A 21,127-nucleotide genomic window follows, 5' to 3' on the forward strand; every position below is an offset into this window, starting at 1 on the left:
TCCAGGATTATCTTGACTGCAAGGACTCACACACAGAGACACAAACTGTTTTTTCTGACAATCTTTGAAAAACTCTTAATTTTAAGATAGTTTTGAACATATTTCCAGAATTCTTAAAAACTATTCTGTCCATCTGGATCAAATAATAATAACCGCAACAACTGTACATTTGATTTCTCTGTAACTGCGACTGTGTTTCCTAATTCAAACATCTCAAACGATCTCTTGAAAATGTTTTACCATCAGGTCTGAATAAAGACATTTACAATATAACATCTCACTGTCACTGTAATGCAGTTTCACTTTATGCGCTTACATATCTTACTCTTATCCTTTTGGTTATGCAGAGTTTTTAAAAAGATTCAGATAATCAGACAGACTTTTAACTTATTTTTTATTAAATATCATCACATAACTAAATGAATCACATTTATTCAGTAATACTGCAGTATAAATACACAGTATATGCTCAGTGTGTACTTTTGATAGCAGTGCTTTAGATTTAACTTATTGTGCGTCACGACAGCAAAGAAGTTTGTGCGTTTCTGTTTGTGTTTCGTGTGTTTATATGTATGTTTGTTTGTTTTCTAAGCGCCTGTTTTAACATGTAATGTCACATGTGGATCGTCTTCATGTATGTTTCCAGTCTACGTCCTGACTTTCTGTTGGAGCCGTTAATCATGTGTTGACCTCCTCTAGTCTCTGGACCACAGCGGACGCCACCTTCTTGTACGCCTCGGCCTGGAGAGCGCGCACACACACACACACACACACACACACACACACACACACACAGAGCAAAGTAAACAAACAAACAAACACTTCAGTACATCATTACATGTAGCTGAAAGTAATGTGTCTTTTTATTAAAACAAAAAACAAAGAAGAATGTAGATATCAGGGATAAAATAGAACAGAGACCTCGGGGCTGTCAGGGGAGGAGACGACCACCGGCCGTCCTCTGTCTGACATCTCTCTGATGTTTAGATGCAGAGGAACATCACCTGGAGAGAAAAGGGGTAATCCATCAAAATATCTTAATCCAGCTGTTCTGTTAAACAGGAAGTATGCCGTTAACTTTTTAAACCAGAAACAGATCAGAAAATCGGGTGAAAGCTACAAGCAACACCTTTCACATACTGTCCAAGTAGTCATTTGATCCATTATTAATATTGAAATATTGACTAGAGGAGCTTTAAAGGACGGGTTCACAATTTTTCAAGTCTTAAAACAACAGTCAGGTGTCCATATGATCAGTGAAAGAGGTTTTCCTCCTGTTCATACCGGCTATTAAAAGCTATTAAAGGTCCAGTATAAGATAAATAAGGAGTTTTTAAGTGTCAGTCATGCATATAAATGTGTAGAATATGTCTCCTTTAAATAAGCAGCTGTAATCTTTCACCTAATAACTTGACTCCCAGAGTGTCTGCCAGGTTTCGGGCCCCATCAGAGCCGAAGATGTGAGTCTGATGGTTACAGTTGGGACACTGGAAGACGCTCATGTTCTGCACCAGACCGAGCACCTTCAGAATAAAATAACACAACATTTTCACCTTCCTGCAACTTCATCCTGAAGATAAATCAATCTGATCTAAAAAAGGATCAATTACAGTACAATTACTTGTCAGTCATTGCTTTTTAAATTAAAAACTACTTGATGCAATATTTTGTCTATTTCTGATGTAGACTGAAATTGATCGTCTGTGTTAGCTCGTAAATCGGCGAGTCCAAATCATCTTCTGATCTACTACTGTAGCTTATTTCACTCACAAGAACTCTACTTATGTTATACACTCACACAAACACAGAAATTACCGGCACGTGAACTTTCTTGAACATCTCCGCTCCTCTGCGAGCGTCCAGCAGAGCGATGTCCTGCGGCGTCGACACGATTACTGCACCTGCACGACAACAACACACGGACACGTGAAAGGACTTAACAGAGACGGAGCAGTTTTAACTACCTCTGAAGTTAGAACAGAATGTGACCTGAAAAACAGATTAAAGCCAGTACAGTTGAACATCCCTGCAACAAAGAGCCTCACATGTTCATCTGTAATGGTAAATTGAAGCGATTTAAGAATTAGAGACTTCTGAAACCGAGTGAGTCCAAATTTAACATCACTAACCTGTCTGTCTGTTTTAATTGTATTGTACCAATTTGGGGACATTTTTTGGTCAGTAAGGACGTTTTTTTAGACTCCTTTAAAGAGAGTTAAGAGAGAAAGAGTGAAGACTGATGACCTCAAATGTCTTATTTTGTCCCAATAAACAGTTCACAACACAAAGACATTCAGTTTACTGTCACAGAGGACTAAAGAAATCAGAAAGTATTCACATTTGAGAAGCTGGAATCAGAGAATTTGGACATTTTTTTCTTAAAAAATGACTCCCTCCATTAATCGATTGTCAAAATAGATGGCGATTAAGTTTCTCTCAATCAATTAATCGACTTGTTACAGCTCTATATTCACAGTTGTGTCCATTCTGACTCTTGATAACTTTGCACCTCCGTTGCAGAGATTCAGGAGATGCAGTTCTAGCAAAACAAAGCATATCGGAGCTTGAGTTTGAGTCCAAATGATAGAAAACAGAAATTAGTTCCCTGAATTAGATGTTGTAGCTCGCTGCATCAACTGGCCAGAGTTTCATTTCTTCAGTCTCGACCACAGAGGTGGAGAGTTACTTATTACTCATCAACAGAACGACCACGATTATGAGACTTTAAAGACCAACGTTAAAAAAATACTGGAACTGTCCTTTAAGGTTAGAAATAGATTTAAGGTTGAGGTATGTAAGGATTAGAAATGTCCTGTATTATATTAACGAGTTCCCTAACAAGTATACTGCAGCACTGCGTCGGTGTGTTTGTTTGTGTGTGATTTACCTGCTACTGGGATGTTCTGGGTGATTGACAGCTGGACGTCTCCTGTCCCAGGAGGCATGTCGACAACCAGATAGTCCAACGATCCCCAGTCCACCTACACACACACACACACACACACACACACACTTCAATCTAACTTTATTGTCCACCGTTCCGCCAGAAATGTCCAATTAGCAGTTAGAGAACGTCTTACCTGTCTGAGCAGTCTCTCTATCGCTGACATCACCATCAGCCCCCTCCACACGATGGGAGCCACATCCTCCACCAGGAAACCCATCGACATGCTGAGAGAGAAGTTAAAAAAAAAAAAAAAGAGGGGTCAGAGGTCACAGCATATGAATTATTAGCAAAAGAATTCATGGGTGAATAAGACAGACGTGATCTAATGTTCTGGATAGACGGACTCACCAGGGAATCCCGTAGTTGGTGAGCGGGATCATCAGATTGTCTGGAAGAAAGAGAAAAATGTTCAGGGCAGTTTCACGGTTACAGAAGTTTTATCAGACCTATCAGCAGCTAATAACAGCTTCTCTCGGAGGATCACTACATTAACCACTGAAACACGGATATATGAGAATTAGAAATTTGGGCGAGGAGGATTAAAAATGTGCCGTACTGTCAGTGAGCTCCGGGTTTCCCTTCAGGTTCATCAGTTTGGGAATTGAAGGACCGTAAACGTCGGCGTCAAGCAGACCGACTGACTTGGACTGAGAGAGAAAGAAACAGAAGAAGAAGAAGAAGAAGAAGAGGATATTAGACCTGCAGTTGATGTAAAAAAAACCCATCAGACTAGACTTTATTTTGCAAGAATTTTTACATCTGTATTTCAAGGTTTAAGGTTCATTTTATTTGTAATTATCCAACGCAGGATTGCACAATGAAATTCAGTTGTAGCCCCCTCACACACACAGACGATTTATTTACAAATATTTTAAATTACAATAGAATAAAACAGCAAAACTGGCAATAATATAGAACAACTTACATAAAAGTAGCATTAAAGAACACATTGAAAAAGGAAAAACTACATTTTTTTCTACAAGGAATATACAGTCACATTTATACATACAAATAGTTTTTATTATGTGCATATTAAACGTATAATGTGAGTTATAGAGCAATAAAACTTATGGTAGTAGTGGCAGCGCAGGTAGTGTAAAGGTAATGGTGTGTAATATGCATAATAAGACCAAAAATAACAGAATATTTCAATTTAAACTTTACAGATGTGGTGCAGTGTAGGAAACAAAACAAAGCTTTGATGAAAGTCCACATCTGACTGAGAAATGATCCTTTCAGATGACGTTACAGAGGAAAAACAAAACTACAGGAAGAGTCTCTTTATACACTGTGAAGCTGTGCGTAGTTACAGCGGTGCTTTGAGCTAAACTAAACTAACAAAAAGGAGAAATGTGACATGAGAGAAAGAAGATTCCTTACTGGATCATTGGCCATCAGTCCAAGAGCCAAATTCACTGCAGAGACAGAAAAAAACCAACACATTAAACACCTTCAACTAAAGACAACTATCTGGTTGAGATGTAGATTAGCTCCTCACTACATTTGCTCTGGCAGATTAAACTTAATTTCATTTTCATTCATTATCACAAAAGCCAGTTTATCTGTTTTGTTTCCAGTAGACTGTTGCCTGGAAACACACTGAGCATCAGTGCCGACCAGAATTTCAAGATCAGTCAAACACTTCTTAAAACACATTTACCACAGAAAAAAGAGGCAAAACTAAATCACACAACAGTGTGGACAAAACAGACAATTTGCAGAAATATATCAAAGGACTGGAAAGGAATTAACTCCAAGACATTAATTCGTTTACAAGAGGAAGTTCATACCTGCGGTGGTGGATTTGCCAACACCACCTTTCCCCGAAGCCACAACAATGACCTGTTTGACACCTGTGATCGGCTTCTGTTTGGGAAGACCTCTGGCCATCTGCTGCTTCTGTCTCTCCTGTAACGCCTTACTGTCCCCTGACCTCTGCGACACAACAACAACAACAACATGTAAATAACACAAAGGTCAAGGAGGTTGCTGGTTTCTATTCCTGGAAAACCTGGATACTGTTATCATCAGATAGACTATTGTTCCTTTATTATCTACTGTGAACATGAGGCTTCCTGCAGGTTCCAGAAAAAACTAATTTAAGACTTTTTCACACATAAAAATGTCGTTTGGTAGAAAAAAAGTGACCCAATACAATGATTTTTACCAAAACAAATTGAGCTTGATGGATCCTGTTCATGCTGTATTTACCAGTAGTCCCAAACATTTCAGAAAACATCACAGATATATAATAGTAGCACTGTGTGTTTGTTGGTGGGAAAGAAAATTTTAACTTTACAGAATTTAACAATGAGTTTGGTAAGAAACTGTAGATTTTTCAGTCCAATCACAGGGATGATTGGGCTCTTAAGCATTTATTAAGAGTTTATAACTCCTGGCTTTATCAATAATGAACAAAAAATGTACTAATAATTTATAGATCAGTTAAAGGCTACTGATAAGAACAAAGTCTCTGGTAAGACTGGTGTTGACTCTTGTTTTGTCTGCAGAAGATCTGGAACAAAATCCATTTACCAACTTATTATAAATTAGGGCTGCAACTAACGATTGTTTTCATTATCAATTAATCTGTCAATTGATAAGTTGTTGGTATAAAATGTCAGAAAATGTTGAATACTTTCCCAAAGCCCAAGATGCAACTTAAAATAACCCAAAGATATTCAGTTTACTGTCATAGAGGACTAAAGAAACCAGAAAATATTCACATTTAAGAAGCTGGGACAATATTTTTTTAAAAATGGCTCAAAATGAAGTGATTTATTGTAATTTATAAACCTTTTATAAAGCTTGCCAGGTAAAAAGTGGAGTCTTCAGAGACTGAGTACTACTTCTACTGTAGCACTACTATTATTATTGCTGTTGTTACACTGTTTTGGTATTAAAAAATAATAAAAATAACAATAACAGCTCAACGAAACCTTATTAGTAAGATTTATACAACAAGTTACTGGTTGGTAACAGTCTTTGAGCTGCACTATCTGTGTTTAAATATAACATATGACTTTTATTAATACCAGTCAAGTTAGGACGAATACAACAACCACTTCCGGTTGTACGGTTAAAAAAAGAGTTATGGTATTCAAAGACATGAACGTATCAAAGCGAAAATACACACATTTTACATAACATGAGAGAAGAACAACATGTTATCAAGTACAAATAATATCTACTCATTAAACGATGTGTTGAATCTATATTTTTGTTTATATATTACCGTTTTTATTTTAAATACAAATATAATTTCCGGTTTTGCTCTTCCTTCGTAGCTAGCTTGACGTTAGCATGAAGCTGCTAGCTAGCTTAAACTGCCATTGAGCTGTGTTGCATTCAGAGAAACAGACATTAATCTCACCTGGCAACGTACGAATTGAACACAGCAGGCAGGTCCGTGTTTTATTATTGTCCCTGTTCGTAAAACTGAACATTTATTAACGGATATTCTCAGGAAATGAGACAGTTTGCTATATGAGAACTGAGCCATGTTTAGCTGGTTTGTCTCAGCTCGCTGCCTTGATGCGCCTCAACACTGCGCAATGGACGCATATTTGTTTTGATGATAGATAGATAGATAGATAGATAGATAGATAGATAGATAGATAGATAGATAGATAGATAGATAGATAGATAGGTAGATAGATAAAGAAATAAAAATGTGTTTATGTTTATATATATAGATACAGACACATTTTTATTTTATCTCTATATTTATTTTGTGTTTTTTGGAGTAACAAGGACTGCTTCCAGTTAGGATGTGGATTTCAGGTTAAGGTCTTTGTTTTCTTTCTTTTTCATTTAAATGTCGAGGTTGAGTGTTGTTGTTTTTTCTTCTTCTTTGTATTTAAATATTGTAATGTAATGTACTTGTGTTGTGCTTTGGTTTTGGTGAATTGGAGGTTGGGCTGGGATGTGTGTATGTGTGCGTGTAGAAACTGTAGAACCTGACTTAGGGGAGACACATATTCTTATGTCATTAGTGTTTAAGTATGATTTGAATACCCAAAAATGTGATGTACTTATGAAATGCTAAAAATGTATTTAAAAAGGGGCGCATGTGTGTGATGAATAAAACCCCTTTCCTATCATTTTGTTGTTCTTTTGTGTATCCATGTTAATAGCGTTATATTCTAAAAAAAAACAAAGTCCATCCAAATAACAAATAAATGAGTAAAAACAGAAATAAAGGAGAGAAATGCGGCTGCGAAAAAGACGCGCAGCCCCGAGCAGAACTGAACATCTGTAGTTGATGCAAGACGGAAGTGAGTTGTGTGAGTGTTACTGTTTCTCTTTTGCCATTCATTCACTCAACATTTTCTTAACGTCCACCTCGTTATTGTTATAGGCGTCTGATTGAAAACACTGCACATTGTGGCTATTGAGCAGGCTTCTTCTGCACAGCGTGTGTGAAACAGGAAACGTTGCTGCGGACAGAGATGACAGACGCTCCGGTGGCTCGTACGGTGCTGCAGCAGTGTCTGCAGGCCAGACTGCAGGTGAAACCCGCAGAGCAGCTGTCAGAGGCGCAGTACGTCCAGGTGAGAGGAGGCTCAGCTCCCTATGTCTCATTACACTCTGTGGTATCTGGATAATGTTGATAATGATGATGTGGTTTCTGATTATTATGTGAATTTTATGTACTTTAAATACAAGAATATACAAGAACTGATCGGTTAAAGTATTGCAGTAAAAGTACATAAGTATTATGAGCGTGATGTAGTTAAAGTATTGCAGTAAAAGTAGTGGTTTGGTCCCTCTGACTGATATATTATTATATATGACATCATTAGATTATTAATAGTGAAGCATCAGTGTTAGAGCAGCATGTTACTGTTGTAGCTGCTGGAGGTGGAGCTAGTTTACACTACTTTATATACAGTTAGCTAGTTTAGTCCAGTGGTTCCCAACCTAGGGGTTATATTGGATAATATTGGATCATTTGAACATTTATTGAAATGAAATCATGTGAGAAGTTTAGAGGGAAAAATCACTATTTGGTGGAGCTGTTAACAACTCATAGACATGTGAAATGTGACCCCGACTACACACTGCTTTTTATAAGACGTCAAAAGCCAAACAGATTATTAGATTATTTATTTATTTTTAAATCATGTTGTTTGTTGACGCTGTTTGTCCTCATCAGCTGTCCTGTGTTGTTTTTAACGCTATGTGGTGAAGCCAAAGACGTATCTACAATCTGACTAACTACCTAACTAACTAACTAACTAACTAATGACTTATAGCACTTTGACACCATTTACCATGATGAATGACAGGATGTATTCTTATTATCATGGTGTTTTTTAATCGGTCTAAAAACATGTTTTTGACTAAAACTGCAGACAGACTGAGTGGAGGAGCTTTAACCTCCACTACATCCCTGGTTAGCAGGATGAAGGCGCCCTCTTGTGTCGTGCATCAGTTTTCACATTTCAGTTGCTGACCGGCTGTGATGTTCACTGCAGGAAGACATGTAAAAACTCCACTGAGCCTTTGGCAGCTTCAAACAATATCAGTTTAATATATGTAATATCACACTGTGTCAGTTTGTTGACAGAAGTCACACCCTGTAACACTGACGCTGCATTCAGGTCACATGGGAAAGATGGGAGAGAAGAGTTTCCAGTCTGCAAATATTATTCACATCAGCTTTCAGGTTGTAAACAGAACTTGTGAATGTGAGATTTGATGCTGCAGGCTGTGATTTCTCTGTTGTTCAAATATGAGTCACAAGAAGTTTTAATCAAGTCTGAATTTAAACTTTACATCATGAGCAGTGATAGCCTCCATGGATAAAAACACACAGCAAAAAGTGACATTTAAAGAAACTCAAAACATCAACAGAACAACAAATGAAAAGAAAAAAAGTGTTGATAATCCCAGTTTGATTGACAGCTGATCTCTGTGCAGTTCAGAAACACCACAGCAACGAGCTCTCAGAAACAATGGAGACAAAAACATGAAGAATTACAACAGAATCTGACACATGAAGTCTGAAATGACTTCTGTCTATTTGAGTTTACACAACTCAGCTGTGTCTCCATAATTATAAGGCCGAAGTCCAGCATAGAGAGGCTGAGTGAATGTGGTCTGGACTCTGTGGAGGAGAGTCATGGTTTCAGAGATGCTGTAGAAGGACAGAATACCTGCTCTGTGATCCAGGTACACTCCTACTCTGGAGGAACCAGGACCTGAGACGGAAGTTGAAACAATGTTGAACCAAAACGTATAACTGTAAGTGCCACAATGTAACATCCAAGATTTGTCATTGAGCCCAAATACACATTCATGCAAGCCTCCTGCTCTGCTGATATTCTTGTATGCGACTGCTACACCAACTGCTCCCCCTCTCCTCTCCACCTCCCAGTAACAACGTCCAGTCAGACTCTCTCTACTCAGGACCTCACCACATACAGTGAATCTGTCTGGGTGACTAGAATAAGACTGTTGTTGTCTCGTTAGCTCTGCTTTTCTGTTCCCATCAGATAGTAACAGCTGTGTGTTTGCTGTGTTTGGATCCAGAGTGATTTCACGTGAATATTTTAAGAACTCAGCTCTGGTCTTGGGTTCTGGTTGTGGCAATAAAACGTCCACTTCAGTCACTGTCAGTGAGATGTTTGTCCATTTCTCCCTCAGGATGTCCTGTAGTTGATCTCTGAGCTCTGACACAGCTGCTGTCACATCCTCAAAGTATCTCAGAGGACGGATATTGATGCTGGATGAGTCTGTAGATGCACTGAGTTGTGACAGTGAGGGGTAGTTGTATAGAAACTGGTTGTGATCCTCTGTGTGTGAGAGCTGCTTCAGTTCAGCGTCTTCCCTCTTCAGCTCAGTGATCTCCTGCTCCAGCTTCTCCTGAAGCTCTTTGACTCGACTCACTTCAGTTTCCTGCTGGGATCTGATCTGCTGCTTCACATCAGAGCTTCTTTTCTGGATGAGACGGATCAGCTCAGTGAAGATCTTCTCACTGTCCTCCACTGCTTTATCAGCAGAGCGACTGACGGCCTCCACCTCCTGTTGAAGCAGCTTCACATCTTTCTCTCTGTCCTGGATTCTCTGCTGGATGTTTTGTCGACTCACCTCGAGCTCTCTCTGCCTCTCAGTCCTTTCTGCTGCAGCTGAGACTGTGTCGTGGCCTTTATGTTCATCCACAGAGCAGAGATAACAGATACTCTGCTGATCAGTACGGCAGAACATCTTCATCACCTCATCATGATGAGAGCAGATGTTCTCCTGGAGCTTCTCTGAGGGGTCGACCAGCTTGTGCTTTTTAAATTTAGTTGATTCAAAGTGAGGCTGGAGGTGTTTGTCACAGTAAGAAACGAGACACTGCAGACAGGACTTGAGGGCTTTCAGCTTCCTCCCAGTGCAGACATCACAGGCCACATCTTCAGGTCCAGCATAGTAGTGATCAGCAGGAGCAGCTTGGAGTCCAGTCTTCTTCAGCTGCTCCACTAAAGCTGCTAACATGGTGCTTTTCACCAGGACAGGCCTCGGTGTGAAGGTCTGTCTGCACTGAGGGCAGCTGTAGATCTTCCTCTGATCCTCTCCATCCCAGAAGCCTTTAATACAGCTCATGCAGTAACTGTGTCCACAGGGAATAGTCACCGGATCCTTCAGTAGATCCAGACAGATCGAACAGCTGATTGTTTCTCGGTCCAGCTGATCTCCTTTCTCCGCCATTTCAGCTCTCAGTGGCAACGACTGTCTGAGTTTCACTTTCTTAGAAACTGAAAGAAGTTTGAGCTCTGATCTGAACAACATGTGTTCCTGCAGTGAATGCAGCCTGACATGTTGGTTAGACCCATCATCAAACTGTAGATCTGAAGGGGAGGGAACAAGGAAATATGAGCACAGAGTGGAGCTTGTTGTGTTGACAGAACAGGGAGGAGTTATCAGGACGAGGAGCAGCACTGTGAATTAAAACTGTTTCCTCATTTACAGTGAAGTCTCAGTTAAAAGCTGCTCACCATCTGAAAACATTTTACCATTTAGTTTTAAAATACTTGTTGACATGTCAGGGTTTGGTGATGCCTCATTTGTTGATCAGTATGAATTGATGAATCTAGAAAGTGGATGTACTTTTGTCTTTTACATTTGATTAATCAACAGACATCACACTCCAGCGTTTTATTTTCATCCTATCAGTACAGTATTAAATCTTTATTGATCATTGTGAAGAAAATGATTCACATTAAAGCATCAAGGTGAAATAAAAGCTGCTTCAAACACACCGTGTTCAACTTGAACTTCAGTAGCTGTTAACACAAACTAAAATTACTGCAAAATAAACCAGAACGCAGTGAAAACTAAAGTCAAAGCTCCAGTCAGTGAGGATCATAATCCAAACCACCAATAAAGACTTTATTAATAATCACCAATAAAGGCTTCAATTTCATTTTTTTAAAATTAAAAGATATATTTTTCCTTCTATCAGTATATCATCATGAAAGACTCAAACCAGCAATGAATTGATCTACTAACAAGTATTGTGTGTGTATCTAAAGCCTGATATATCTGATTCCTCCGTTGTTGTCCAGAAACTATTAGAAACACATCAATGAGCCACATGTCTGAAAGTGTGTATATGTAACAGAACTGGACCAAGAATTGAAAGAGATCCTGTTGCTTTTACTGATGTTGTTGTGTTTCTGCTCTCAGATCGACAGAGGAATGGTGATCTACGTCTGCTTCTTTAAAGGAGCGACAGACGACATACTGCCCAAGATGGGTCAGTGACCTTTTTAACCTTTTGATACAGATGTTTTCCTTCTTTGCACTCATTGTAAATCCACTCAGTATGAGATGTAAAGGTAAAGCATCCTTCCTTTGTGTGTCTCTGTCGTTCAGTGTCCACACTGTTGAACCTGCGGCTGTGTGAGTCCGACTCGGGGAAGATGGTTTCGGTGTTGGAGCTTCCCGGCAGCCTGCTGATCGTCCCTCAGGCCACGCTGGGCGGGAAGGCCAAAGGCAAGGCCATGCAGTACCACAACAACATCGGCAAAGAGGACGGACTGCGGCTCTACAGCGCCTTCATCTCTCTGTGCGAGAAGGAGATGACGGCAGCCGCCGCTTCAGCCGGGACCGGAGCCGAGGTGACGGTGAAACACGGGACGTATGGAAACAGACAAGTGCTGAAGCTCGACACCAACGGACCTTACACACATCTGATGGAGTTCTGAGACATGAAGCTTTGAATTTGTGTCACACATCAGCCTTGTTCCTGGAAGACAGTTTGACATGTCACATTAGGAAAAGCACAGGTGTAAATAATTAAAAAACAATATCAAAATGATATAAAATGTCATTACTGGAATACTTGAATAGAACAAAGCCATCGTTAATGTTATTAGTAACACCTGCATTTTTCCTACTATGATAAAATGTAATTAGAATAAGTGAAAACAACTGTGTGTGTGTGACAGAATCTTTAATAATGTCTAAACATCTACCATCAGTCTCTGGAGATTATATATCTGTTGGATCCATTTGTAATTAAAAACTATATTTTGTAAGTTTGAAATATATCACTGTTTCTTTATAATATAAGTCTGCTTGTATAGATTTAAGATTTGAGTTTTGGGTTACCAAGACAACGCTTTAATATCAAGTCAAGTCAATTTTATTTATATAACACCAAATAACAACAGAAGTTATCTCAGGTCAGTTCACACAGAGCAGGTCTAGACTGTACTCTTTAATTTACAGAGACCCAACAGCAGGCAGCAACCATGATCCATAGAAATAATGTAGAACTATGTGTTTTATTTATGTATTTATTTGGATCCAAGACCTTTAGACTCCAATACAGCTTGTGTTTAAGAATTTACCTGTTGGTTAATGTGGAAAACCAGTTATACACTTTTAGCAAATCTAGCTTGTGTTATAACTCTCAGGCTTTTAAGTTCAAGGAAATATAAATCTTCTTGTGATTATTTTAAACTCATATATTTTTAATGCAGGAGGTGCACAAAACAGTAACAGTTAACCATTTCATGTCTCCTCCAAGCCAGCAGGAGGCGCACAGCTGTGTTTTAGGAGCTGGAAGTGAACAGCACTCAGTCTCAGTTAGTTTGAGTTGAGGAAAGTATTTTACTTTTCAACTTGCTCATATCGTCTGTAAATCTGACCGTCACAAACAAACTGAAATAACAGTGAATAGTAAACGGAGCTGGTAAAATTAAAGTGAAGCTCTAGATGCAACCAAGAGAGGAACATGAAATAAATGTAAAGAGCAAAGATTTGCAGATTATAAATGATCCTTCCGACTCTTTGCACTTTGAGTTTGTACCCTCAAGGAGACGCTATAGACAAGTGAGAGCCACCAAAAACTGTGTACAGCGAGTACTTTCCTCTAAATGCAGTTAGAGTGCTGAATGCATATCCTGCTCAGGATTTCACAAACATCAAGTCGTCTACCATTTTATTTCATTTTCACTGTATTTATTTATATATTTATTTTTAAATCATGTTGTTCATTGATGCTGTTTTTTCCTCATCAGCTGTTCTGTGTTGTTTTTAACACTGTGGTGAAGCCAAAGACGTTTCCACAATCTGACTAATTAACTAACTGACTAACTAACTAATGACTTAAAGCACTTAACCTCCACTACATCCCTGGTTAGCAGGATGAAGGCGCCCTCTTGTGTCATGCATCAGTTTTCAGATTTCAGTTGTTGACCTGCTGTGATGTTCACTGCAGGAAGACATGTAAAAACTCCACTGAGCCTTTGGCAGCTTCAAACAATATCAGTTTAATATATGTAATATCACAGTGTGTCAGTTTGTTGACAGAAGTCACACCCTGTAACACTGACGCTGCATTCAGGTCACATGGGAAAGATGGGAGAGAAGAGTTTCCAGTCTGCAAATATTATTCACATCAGCTTTCAGGTTGTAAACAGAACTTGTGAATGTGAGATTTGATGCTGCAGGCTGTGATTTCTCTGTTGTTCAAATATGAGTCACAAGAAGTTTTAATCAAGTCTGGATTTAAAATTTACAAACTCGTCGTCATCAAACATCTCTGAACGACATAAGAAAACTCTCAAGTACAAACTTCAGCGTGAAAGAGTTTCTGGCTGAGTGTGAGCAATAAGACACTTTTATCAAGTCCTCACATCGCAGTGATCCTCACATCAACGTAGAAAAGTCACTTTTACTGATCACATGATTGATCACATGAAGGAACAGCCAGTCAGAGATATGGATTGACCCGACATCTGCTTTATTGTACATTCTTTAAAAAAATCTTGTACTTTGTAGTGTTTCAGGAGGAAAACTGCCTCAAATAAACTCTCATTTTAGTTTCACATTTTCTCCAGAAGCTTTGAATGAGATCCTGAGATGAAGACAGACGAAAATACTTTGCTCACTGTTGACAAAAAACATCTCTATTGATTACGTAAAGCTTCAGATTGTTCACACATCCAATCAGTAAAGTCTGTTAAATGACTCTTGTTCAATGATTTCATGCACAGATTCACTTCATCCACACAATCAGTTAGTTTAACCCAGAATGTCAGCCATGTACAAGAACATAATAAATGATTATTATCATGATAATTACAGTTTGATTGTACATTTCTTTATGTATTTACAAAGTGATGAGAACAAAATATCTACCTAGTGAAGGTATAGGGCGTCATCATGAGCAGTGATAGCCTCCATGGATAAAAACACACAGCAAAAAGTGACATTTAAAGAAACTGAAAATATCAACAGAACAACAAATGAAAAGAAAAAAAGTGTTAATAATCCCAGTTTGATTGACAGCTGATCTCTGTGCAGTTCAGAAACACCACAGCAACGAGCTCTCAGAAACAATGGAGACAAAAACATGAAGAATTACAACAGAATCTGACACATGAAGTCTGAAATGACTTCTGTCTATTTCAGTTTACACAACTCAGCTGTGACTCCAATATCTAAAAGACCAAGTCCAGCATAGAGAGGCTGAGTGAATGTGGTCTGGACTCTGTGGAGGAGAGTCATGGTTTCAGAGACACTGTAGAAGGACAGAATACCTGCTCTGTGATCCAGGTACACTCCTACTCTGGAGGAACCAGGACCTGAGACGGGAGTTTTGATGTTGTTGAACAAAAATGCATAACTGTTATTCTTACAATATAACATCCAAGATTTGTCATTGAATCCAAATACACATTCATGCAAGCGTCCATCTCTGCTGATATTCTTGTATGTGACTGCTACATAAACTTCTCTACCTCTCCTCTCCACCTCCCAGTAACAACGTCCAGTCAGACTCTCTCTACTCAGGACCTGCAAATATCTAGTGAATCTGTCTGGGTGACTAGAATAAGACTGTTGTTGTCTCGTTAGCTCTGCTTTTCTGTTCCCATCAGATAATAACAGCTTCTTGTTCGCTGTGTTTGGATCCAGTGTGATTTCACATAAATATTTTAAGAACTCAGCTCTGGTCTTGGGTTCTGGTTCTGACAGTAAAACATCCACTTCAGTCACTGTCAGTGAGATGTTTGCCCATTTCTCCCTCAGGATGTCCTGTAGTTGATCTCTGAGCTCTGACACAGCTGCTGTCACATCCTCAAAGTATCTCAGAGGACGGATATTGATGCTGGATGAGTCTGTAGATGCACTGAGTTGTGACAGTGAGGGGTAGTTGTGTAGAAACTGGTTGTGATCCTCTGTGTGTGAGAGCTGCTTCAGTTCAGCGTCTTTCCTCTTCAGCTCAGTGATCTCCTGCTCCAGCTTCTCCTGAAGCTCTTTGACTCGACTCACTTCAGTTTCCTGCTGGGATCTGATCTGCTGCTTCACATCAGAGCTTCTTTTCTGGATGAGACGGATCAGCTCAGTGAAGATCTTCTCACTGTCCTCCACTGCTTTATCAGCAGAGCGACTGACGGCCTCCACCTCCTGTTGAAGCAGCTTCACATCTTTCTCTCTGTCCTGGATTCTCTGCTGGATTTGTTGTCGACTCACCTGGAGCTCTCTCTGCCTCTCAGTCCTTTCTGCTGTAGCTGAGACTGTGTCGTGGCCTTTATGTTCATCCACAGAGCAGAGATAACAGATACTCTGCTGATCAGTACGGCAGAACATCTTCATCACCTCATCATGACGAGAGCAGATGTTCTCCTGGAGCTTCTCTGAGGGGTTGACCAGCTTGTGTTTTTTAAATTTACTTGATTCAAAGTGAGGCTGAAGGTGTTTCTCACAGTAAGAAACGAGACACTGCAGACAGGACTTGAGGGCTTTCAGCTTCCTCCCAGTGCAGACATCACAGGCCACATCTTCAGGTCCAGCATAGCAGTGATCAGCAGGAGCAGCTTGGAGTCCAGTCTTCTTCAGCTGCTCCACTAAAGCTGCTAACATGGTGCTTTTCACCAGGACAGGCCTCGGAGTGAAGGTCTGTCTACACTGAGGGCAGCTGTAGATCTTCCTCTGATCCTCTCCATCCCAGAAGCCTTTAATACAGCTCATGCAGTAGCTGTGTCCACAGGGAATAGTCACCGGATCCTTCAGTAGATCCAGACAGATCGAACAGCTGATTGTTTCTTGGTCCAGCTGATCTCCTTTCTGCGCCATTTCAGCTCTCAGTGGCAACGATTGTCTGAGTTTCACTTCCTGAGAAGTTGAACAGGTTTTACAGCTCATCACATGTTGGTTACACCCATCTATAACCTGTATATCTGAAGGGGAGGGAACAAGGAAATATGAGCACAGAGTGGAGCTTGTTGTGTTTGACAGAACAGGGAGGAGTTATCAGGACGAGGAGCAGCACTGTGAATTAAAACTGTGTTTCCTCATTTACAGTGAAGTCTCAGTTAAAAGCTGCTCACCATCTGAAAACATTTTTACATTTAGTTGTAAAATACTTGTTGACATGTCAGGGTTTGGTGATACCTCATTTGTTGATTAGTATGAATTGATGAATCTAGAAAGTGGATGTACTTTTGTCTTTTACATTTGATTAATCAACAGACATCACACTCCAGCGTTTTATTTTCATCCTATCAGTACAGTATGAAATCTTTATTGATCATTGTGAAGAAAATGATTCACATTAAAGCATCAAGGTGAAATAAAAGCTGCTTCAAACACACCGTGTTCAACTTGAGCTTCAGTAGCTGTTAACACAAACTAAAATTACTGCAAAATAAACCAGAACGCAGTGAAAACTAAAGTCAAACCTCCAGTCAGTGAGGATCATAATACAAACCACCAATAAAGACTTTAATAATAATCAATAATAAAGGCTTTAATTTCTTTTTTATTTGTTATTTAAAAGATGCAATCCTCAAGTGTGTGTAAAGGTTGGGCTGTCAGAGATGATTCCTCTAAACACAGACAGGATTGTTTACCATAAACCAAAACCAAAAGGAAAGTGAAAGGAATCAAATGAGGAAAAGCAACATATTATAAAATTATACAGGATTTAATATTTTCTAAAGGTGAAAATTAAAGTAAAATACCAAAAACAATTAATACATTAAATATTAACAGCATGCAAAAATATAAAATCAAAATAAGCTACTGTGCTGGAAAAGATTAAAACAAAGCAACAAAACAAGCTTTAACCTCCACTACATCCCTGGTTAGCAGGATGAAGGCGCCCTCTTGTGTCCTGCATCAGTTTTCACATTTCAGTTGTTGACCTGCTGTGATGTTCACTGCAGGAAGACATGTAAAAACTCCACTGAGCCTTTGGCAACTTCAAACAATATCAGTAAAGACAGATTTTAATATATGTAATATCACACTGTGTCAGTTTGTTGACAGAAGTCACATCCTATAACACTGACGCTGCATTCAGGTCACATGGGAAAGATGGGAGAGAAGAGTTTCCAGTCTGCAAATATTATTCACATCAGCTTTCAGGTTGTAAACAGAACTTGTGAATGTGAGATTTGATGCTGCAGGCTGTGATTTCTCTGACTGCTTGATATCTGAGTGACCGGCATAGAAATTCATGTGACCAGATGATGAATAATTATATGTTCAGTTTATAATTTAATTATTTTATGACTGGACTTGATGGAGATTCGTCTTCATCAAACTTCTCTGAACGACACTTAAGAAAACTCTCAAGTACAAACTTCGGAGTGAAAGAGTTTCTGACTGAGTGTGAGCAATAATTAAATTTAATTTAATAATAAATTGAATTAAAATTAAATAATTTTATCAAGTGACATAATCCTACTCACAGCAACATGTAAAAGTCACTTTTACTCAACTGATCACATGATTGATCACATGAAGGAACAGCCAGTCAGAGATATGGATTGACCCGACATCTGCTTTATTGTACATTCTTTAAAAAAACTCTGTACTTTGTGGTGTTTCAGGAGGAAAACTGCCTTAAATAAACTCTCATTTTAGTTTCACATTTTCTCCAGAAGCTTTGAATGAGATCCTGAGATGAAGACAGAAGAAAATACTTTGCTCACTGTTGAAAAAAAAAAACATCTTTATCGAATATTTAAATCTTCAGATTGTTCACACATCCAATCAGTAAAGTCTGTTAAATGACTCTTGTTCAATGATTTCATGTACAGATTCACTTCATCCACACAATCAGTTAGTTTAACCCAGAATGTCAGCTATGTACAAGAACATAATAAATGATTATTATCATGATAATTACAGTTTGATTGTACATTTCTTTATGAATTTACAAAGTGATGAGAACAAAATATCTACCTAGTGAAGGTAAAAGACGTCATCATGAGCAGCGATAGCCTCCATGGATAAAAACACACAGCAAAAAGTGACATTTAAAGAAACTCAAAACATCAACAGAACAACAAATGAAAAGAAAAAAAAGTGTTGATAATCCCAGTTTGATTGACAGCTGATCTCTGTGCAGTTCAGAAACACCACAGCAACGAACTCTCAGAAACAATGGAGACAAAAACATGAAGAATTACAACAGAATCTGACACATGAAGTCTGAAATGACTTCTGTCTATTTGAGTTTACACAACTCAGCTGTGTCTCCATCATAACAAAGCCGAAGTCCAGCATAGAGAGGCTGAGTGAATGTGGTCTGGACTCTGTGGAGGAGAGTCATGGTTTCAGAGACTCTGTAGAAGGACAGAATACCTGCTCTGTGATCCAGGTACACTCCTACTCTGGAGGAACCAGGACCTGAGACGGAAGTTGAGATACTTTTGAACAAAAATGTATAACTGTTAGAGTCACAATATAAAGCCCAAGATTTGTCATTGAATCCAAGTGCACATTCATGCAAGCGTCCATCTCTGCTGATATTCTTGTATGCGACTGCTACATAAACTACTCTCCCTCTCCTCTCCACCTCCCAGTAACAACGTCCAGTCAGACTCTCTCTACTCAGGACCTGCAAATATCTAGTGAATCTGTCTGGATGAGGAGAATATGACTGTTGTTGTCTCATTAGCTCTGCTTTTCTGTTCCCATCAGATAATAACAGCTTCATGTGTGCTGTGTTTGTATCCAGTGTGATTTCACGTGAATATTTTAAGAACTCAGCTCTGGTCTTGGGTTCTGGTTCTGACACTAAAACGTCCTCTTCAGTCACTGTCAGTGAGATGTTTGTCCATTTCTCCCTCAGGATGTCCTGTAGTTGATCTCTGAGCTCTGACACAGCTGCTGTCACATCCTCAAAGTATCTCAGAGGACGGATATTGATGCTGGATGAGTCTGTAGGTTCACTGAGTTGTGACAGTGAGGGGTAGTTGTGTAGAAACTGGTTGTGATCCTCTGTGTGTGAGAGCTGCTTCAGTTCAGCGTCTTTCCTCTTCAGCTCAGTGATCTCCTGCTCCAGCTTCTCCTGAAGCTCTTTGACTCGACTCACTTCAGTTTCCTGCTGGGATCTGATCTGCTGCTTCACATCAGAGCTTCTTTTCTGGATGAGACGGATCAGCTCAGTGAAGATCTTCTCACTGTCCTCCACTGCTTTATCAGCAGAGCGACTGACGGCCTCCACCTCCTGTTGAAGCAGCTTCACATCTTTCTCTCTGTCCTGGATTCTCTGCTGGATTTGTTGTCGACTCACCTCGATCTTTCTCTGCCTCTCAGTCCTTTCTGCTGCAGCTGAGACTGTGTCAGGGCAGAGATAACAGATACTCTGCTGATCAGTATGGCAGAACGTCTTCATCACCTCATCATGACGAGAGCAGATGTTCTCCTGGAGCTTCTCTGAGGGGTCGACCAGCTTGTGTTTTTTAAATTTACTTGATTCAAAGTGAGGCTGAAGATGTTTCTCACAGTAAGAAACGAGACACACCAGACAGGACTTGAGGGCTTTCAGCTTCCTCCCAGTGCAGACATCACAGGCCACATCTTCAGGTCCAGCATAGCAATGATCAGCAGGAGCAGCTTGGAGTCCAGTCTTCTTCAGCTGCTCCACTAAAGCTGCTAACATGGTGTTTTTCATCAGGACAGGCCTCGGTGTGAAGGTCTGTCTGCACTGAGGGCAGCTGTAGATCTTCCTCTGATAATTTCCATCCCAGAAGATTTTAATACAGTTCATGCAGTAGCTGTGTCCACAGGGAATAGTCACCGGATCCTTCAGTAGATCCAGACAGATCGAACAGCTGATTGTTTCTCGGTCCAGTTGAATTCCTTTCTCCGCCATTTCAGCTCTCGGTAGCAACGACTGTCTGAGATTCACTTCCAGAGAAGTTGAACAGGTTTGAGCTCTGATCTGAACAACATGTGTTTCTGCAGTGAATGCAGCCTGACATGTTGGTTAGACCCATCCTCAATCTGTAGATCTGAAGGGGAGGGAACAAGGAAATATGAGCACAGAGTGGAGCTTGTTGTGTTAGAAAGAACAGGGAGGAGTTATCAGGACGAGGAGCAGCACTGTGAATGAAAAGCGTGTTTCCTCATTTACAGTGAAGTCTCAGTTAAAAGCTGCTCACCATCTGAAAACATTTTTACATTTAGTTGTAAAATACTTGTTGACATGTCAGGGTTTGGTGATGCCTCATTTGTTGATTAGTATGAATTGATGAATCTAGAAAGTGGATGTACTTTTGTCTTTTACATTTGATTAATCAACAGACATCACACTCCAGCGTTTTATTTTCATCCTATCAGTACAGTATTAAATCTTTATTGATCATTGTGAAGAAAATGATTCACATTACGGACTGCGGCTCTACAGCACCTTCGTCTCTCTGTGCGAGAAGGAGATGACGG

General features: G+C 39.6%; 4 protein-coding genes across 8 annotated transcripts; 1 reads left to right on the forward strand and 3 right to left on the reverse strand.

Annotated features, from left to right (window-relative positions):
• Positions 1 to 375: 375 nt before the first annotated feature.
• Positions 376 to 6,502, reverse strand: nubpl (nucleotide binding protein-like). The gene is made up of 11 exons (XM_042388570.1): positions 6,321 to 6,502; positions 4,738 to 4,882; positions 4,328 to 4,362; positions 3,504 to 3,594; positions 3,296 to 3,335; positions 3,081 to 3,171; positions 2,888 to 2,981; positions 1,816 to 1,901; positions 1,403 to 1,523; positions 922 to 1,004; positions 376 to 741 (listed from the first exon to the last, which is right to left on the reverse strand). Exons 1-11 carry the CDS (start codon positions 6,447 to 6,449, stop codon positions 679 to 681), a joined length of 978 nt encoding a protein of 325 aa, XP_042244504.1. The 5' UTR covers positions 6,450 to 6,502; the 3' UTR covers positions 376 to 678.
• Positions 6,503 to 7,167: 665 nt separating this feature from the next.
• dtd2 (D-aminoacyl-tRNA deacylase 2) lies at positions 7,168 to 12,235 on the forward strand. 4 transcript variants are annotated; one of them, XM_042388955.1, is made up of 4 exons: positions 7,168 to 7,224; positions 7,308 to 7,500; positions 11,624 to 11,693; positions 11,813 to 12,235. In XM_042388955.1, the coding sequence occupies exons 2-4, from the start codon at positions 7,399 to 7,401 to the stop codon at positions 12,142 to 12,144; spliced, it is 504 nt and encodes a 167-aa protein (XP_042244889.1). In that variant the 5' UTR covers positions 7,168 to 7,224; positions 7,308 to 7,398; the 3' UTR covers positions 12,145 to 12,235. The 4 variants fall into 4 exon arrangements, with proteins under 4 accessions (XP_042244889.1, XP_042244887.1, XP_042244888.1 ...); XM_042388953.1 differs by having other exon boundaries at positions 7,184 to 7,233; positions 7,364 to 7,500; XM_042388954.1 differs by having other exon boundaries at positions 7,190 to 7,224; positions 7,364 to 7,500.
• Positions 8,911 to 20,675, reverse strand: LOC121881254 (tripartite motif-containing protein 16-like). 2 transcript variants are annotated; one of them, XM_042388950.1, is made up of 2 exons: positions 20,082 to 20,675; positions 8,911 to 10,168 (listed from the first exon to the last, which is right to left on the reverse strand). In XM_042388950.1, exons 1-2 carry the CDS (start codon positions 20,556 to 20,558, stop codon positions 8,972 to 8,974), a joined length of 1,674 nt encoding a protein of 557 aa, XP_042244884.1. In that variant the 5' UTR covers positions 20,559 to 20,675; the 3' UTR covers positions 8,911 to 8,971. The 2 variants fall into 2 exon arrangements, with proteins under 2 accessions (XP_042244884.1, XP_042244883.1); XM_042388949.1 differs by lacking the exon at positions 20,082 to 20,675 and having other exon boundaries at positions 8,911 to 10,730.
• Positions 14,780 to 16,525, reverse strand: LOC121881257 (tripartite motif-containing protein 16-like). The gene has a single exon (XM_042388952.1). The coding sequence runs from the start codon at positions 16,523 to 16,525 to the stop codon at positions 14,852 to 14,854; it is 1,674 nt and encodes a 557-aa protein (XP_042244886.1). The 3' UTR covers positions 14,780 to 14,851.
• Positions 20,676 to 21,127: the final 452 nt, after the last annotated feature.

This window comes from Thunnus maccoyii, chromosome 16, assembly GCF_910596095.1.
Source record: "Thunnus maccoyii chromosome 16, fThuMac1.1, whole genome shotgun sequence".
Lineage (NCBI taxonomy): Eukaryota > Metazoa > Chordata > Actinopteri > Scombriformes > Scombridae > Thunnus > Thunnus maccoyii.

Coding starts and splice junctions, on each gene's coding strand:
- nubpl (XM_042388570.1), bottom strand. CDS start 6,449: ATGGCTCAGTTCTCATATAGCAAACTGTCTCATTTCCTGAGAATATCC. Junction 3,172..3,295: donor ACCAACTACGGGATTCCCTG/GTGAGTCCGTCT, acceptor CTTCTCTCTCAG/CATGTCGATGGGTTTCCTGG. Junction 1,524..1,815: donor TCAAGAAAGTTCACGTGCCG/GTAATTTCTGTG, acceptor TTTATTCTGAAG/GTGCTCGGTCTGGTGCAGAA.
- dtd2 (XM_042388953.1), top strand. CDS start 7,212: ATGCAAGACGGAAGTGAGTTGT. Junction 7,234..7,363: donor GCAAGACGGAAGTGAGTTGT/GTGAGTGTTACT, acceptor TCTTCTGCACAG/CGTGTGTGAAACAGGAAACG. Junction 7,501..11,623: donor CAGAGGCGCAGTACGTCCAG/GTGAGAGGAGGC, acceptor TTCTGCTCTCAG/ATCGACAGAGGAATGGTGAT.
- LOC121881254 (XM_042388949.1), bottom strand. CDS start 10,726: ATGTTGTTCAGATCAGAGCTCAAACTTCTTTCAGTTTCTAAGAAAGTG.
- LOC121881257 (XM_042388952.1), bottom strand. CDS start 16,525: ATGGCGCAGAAAGGAGATCAGCTGGACCAAGAAACAATCAGCTGTTCG.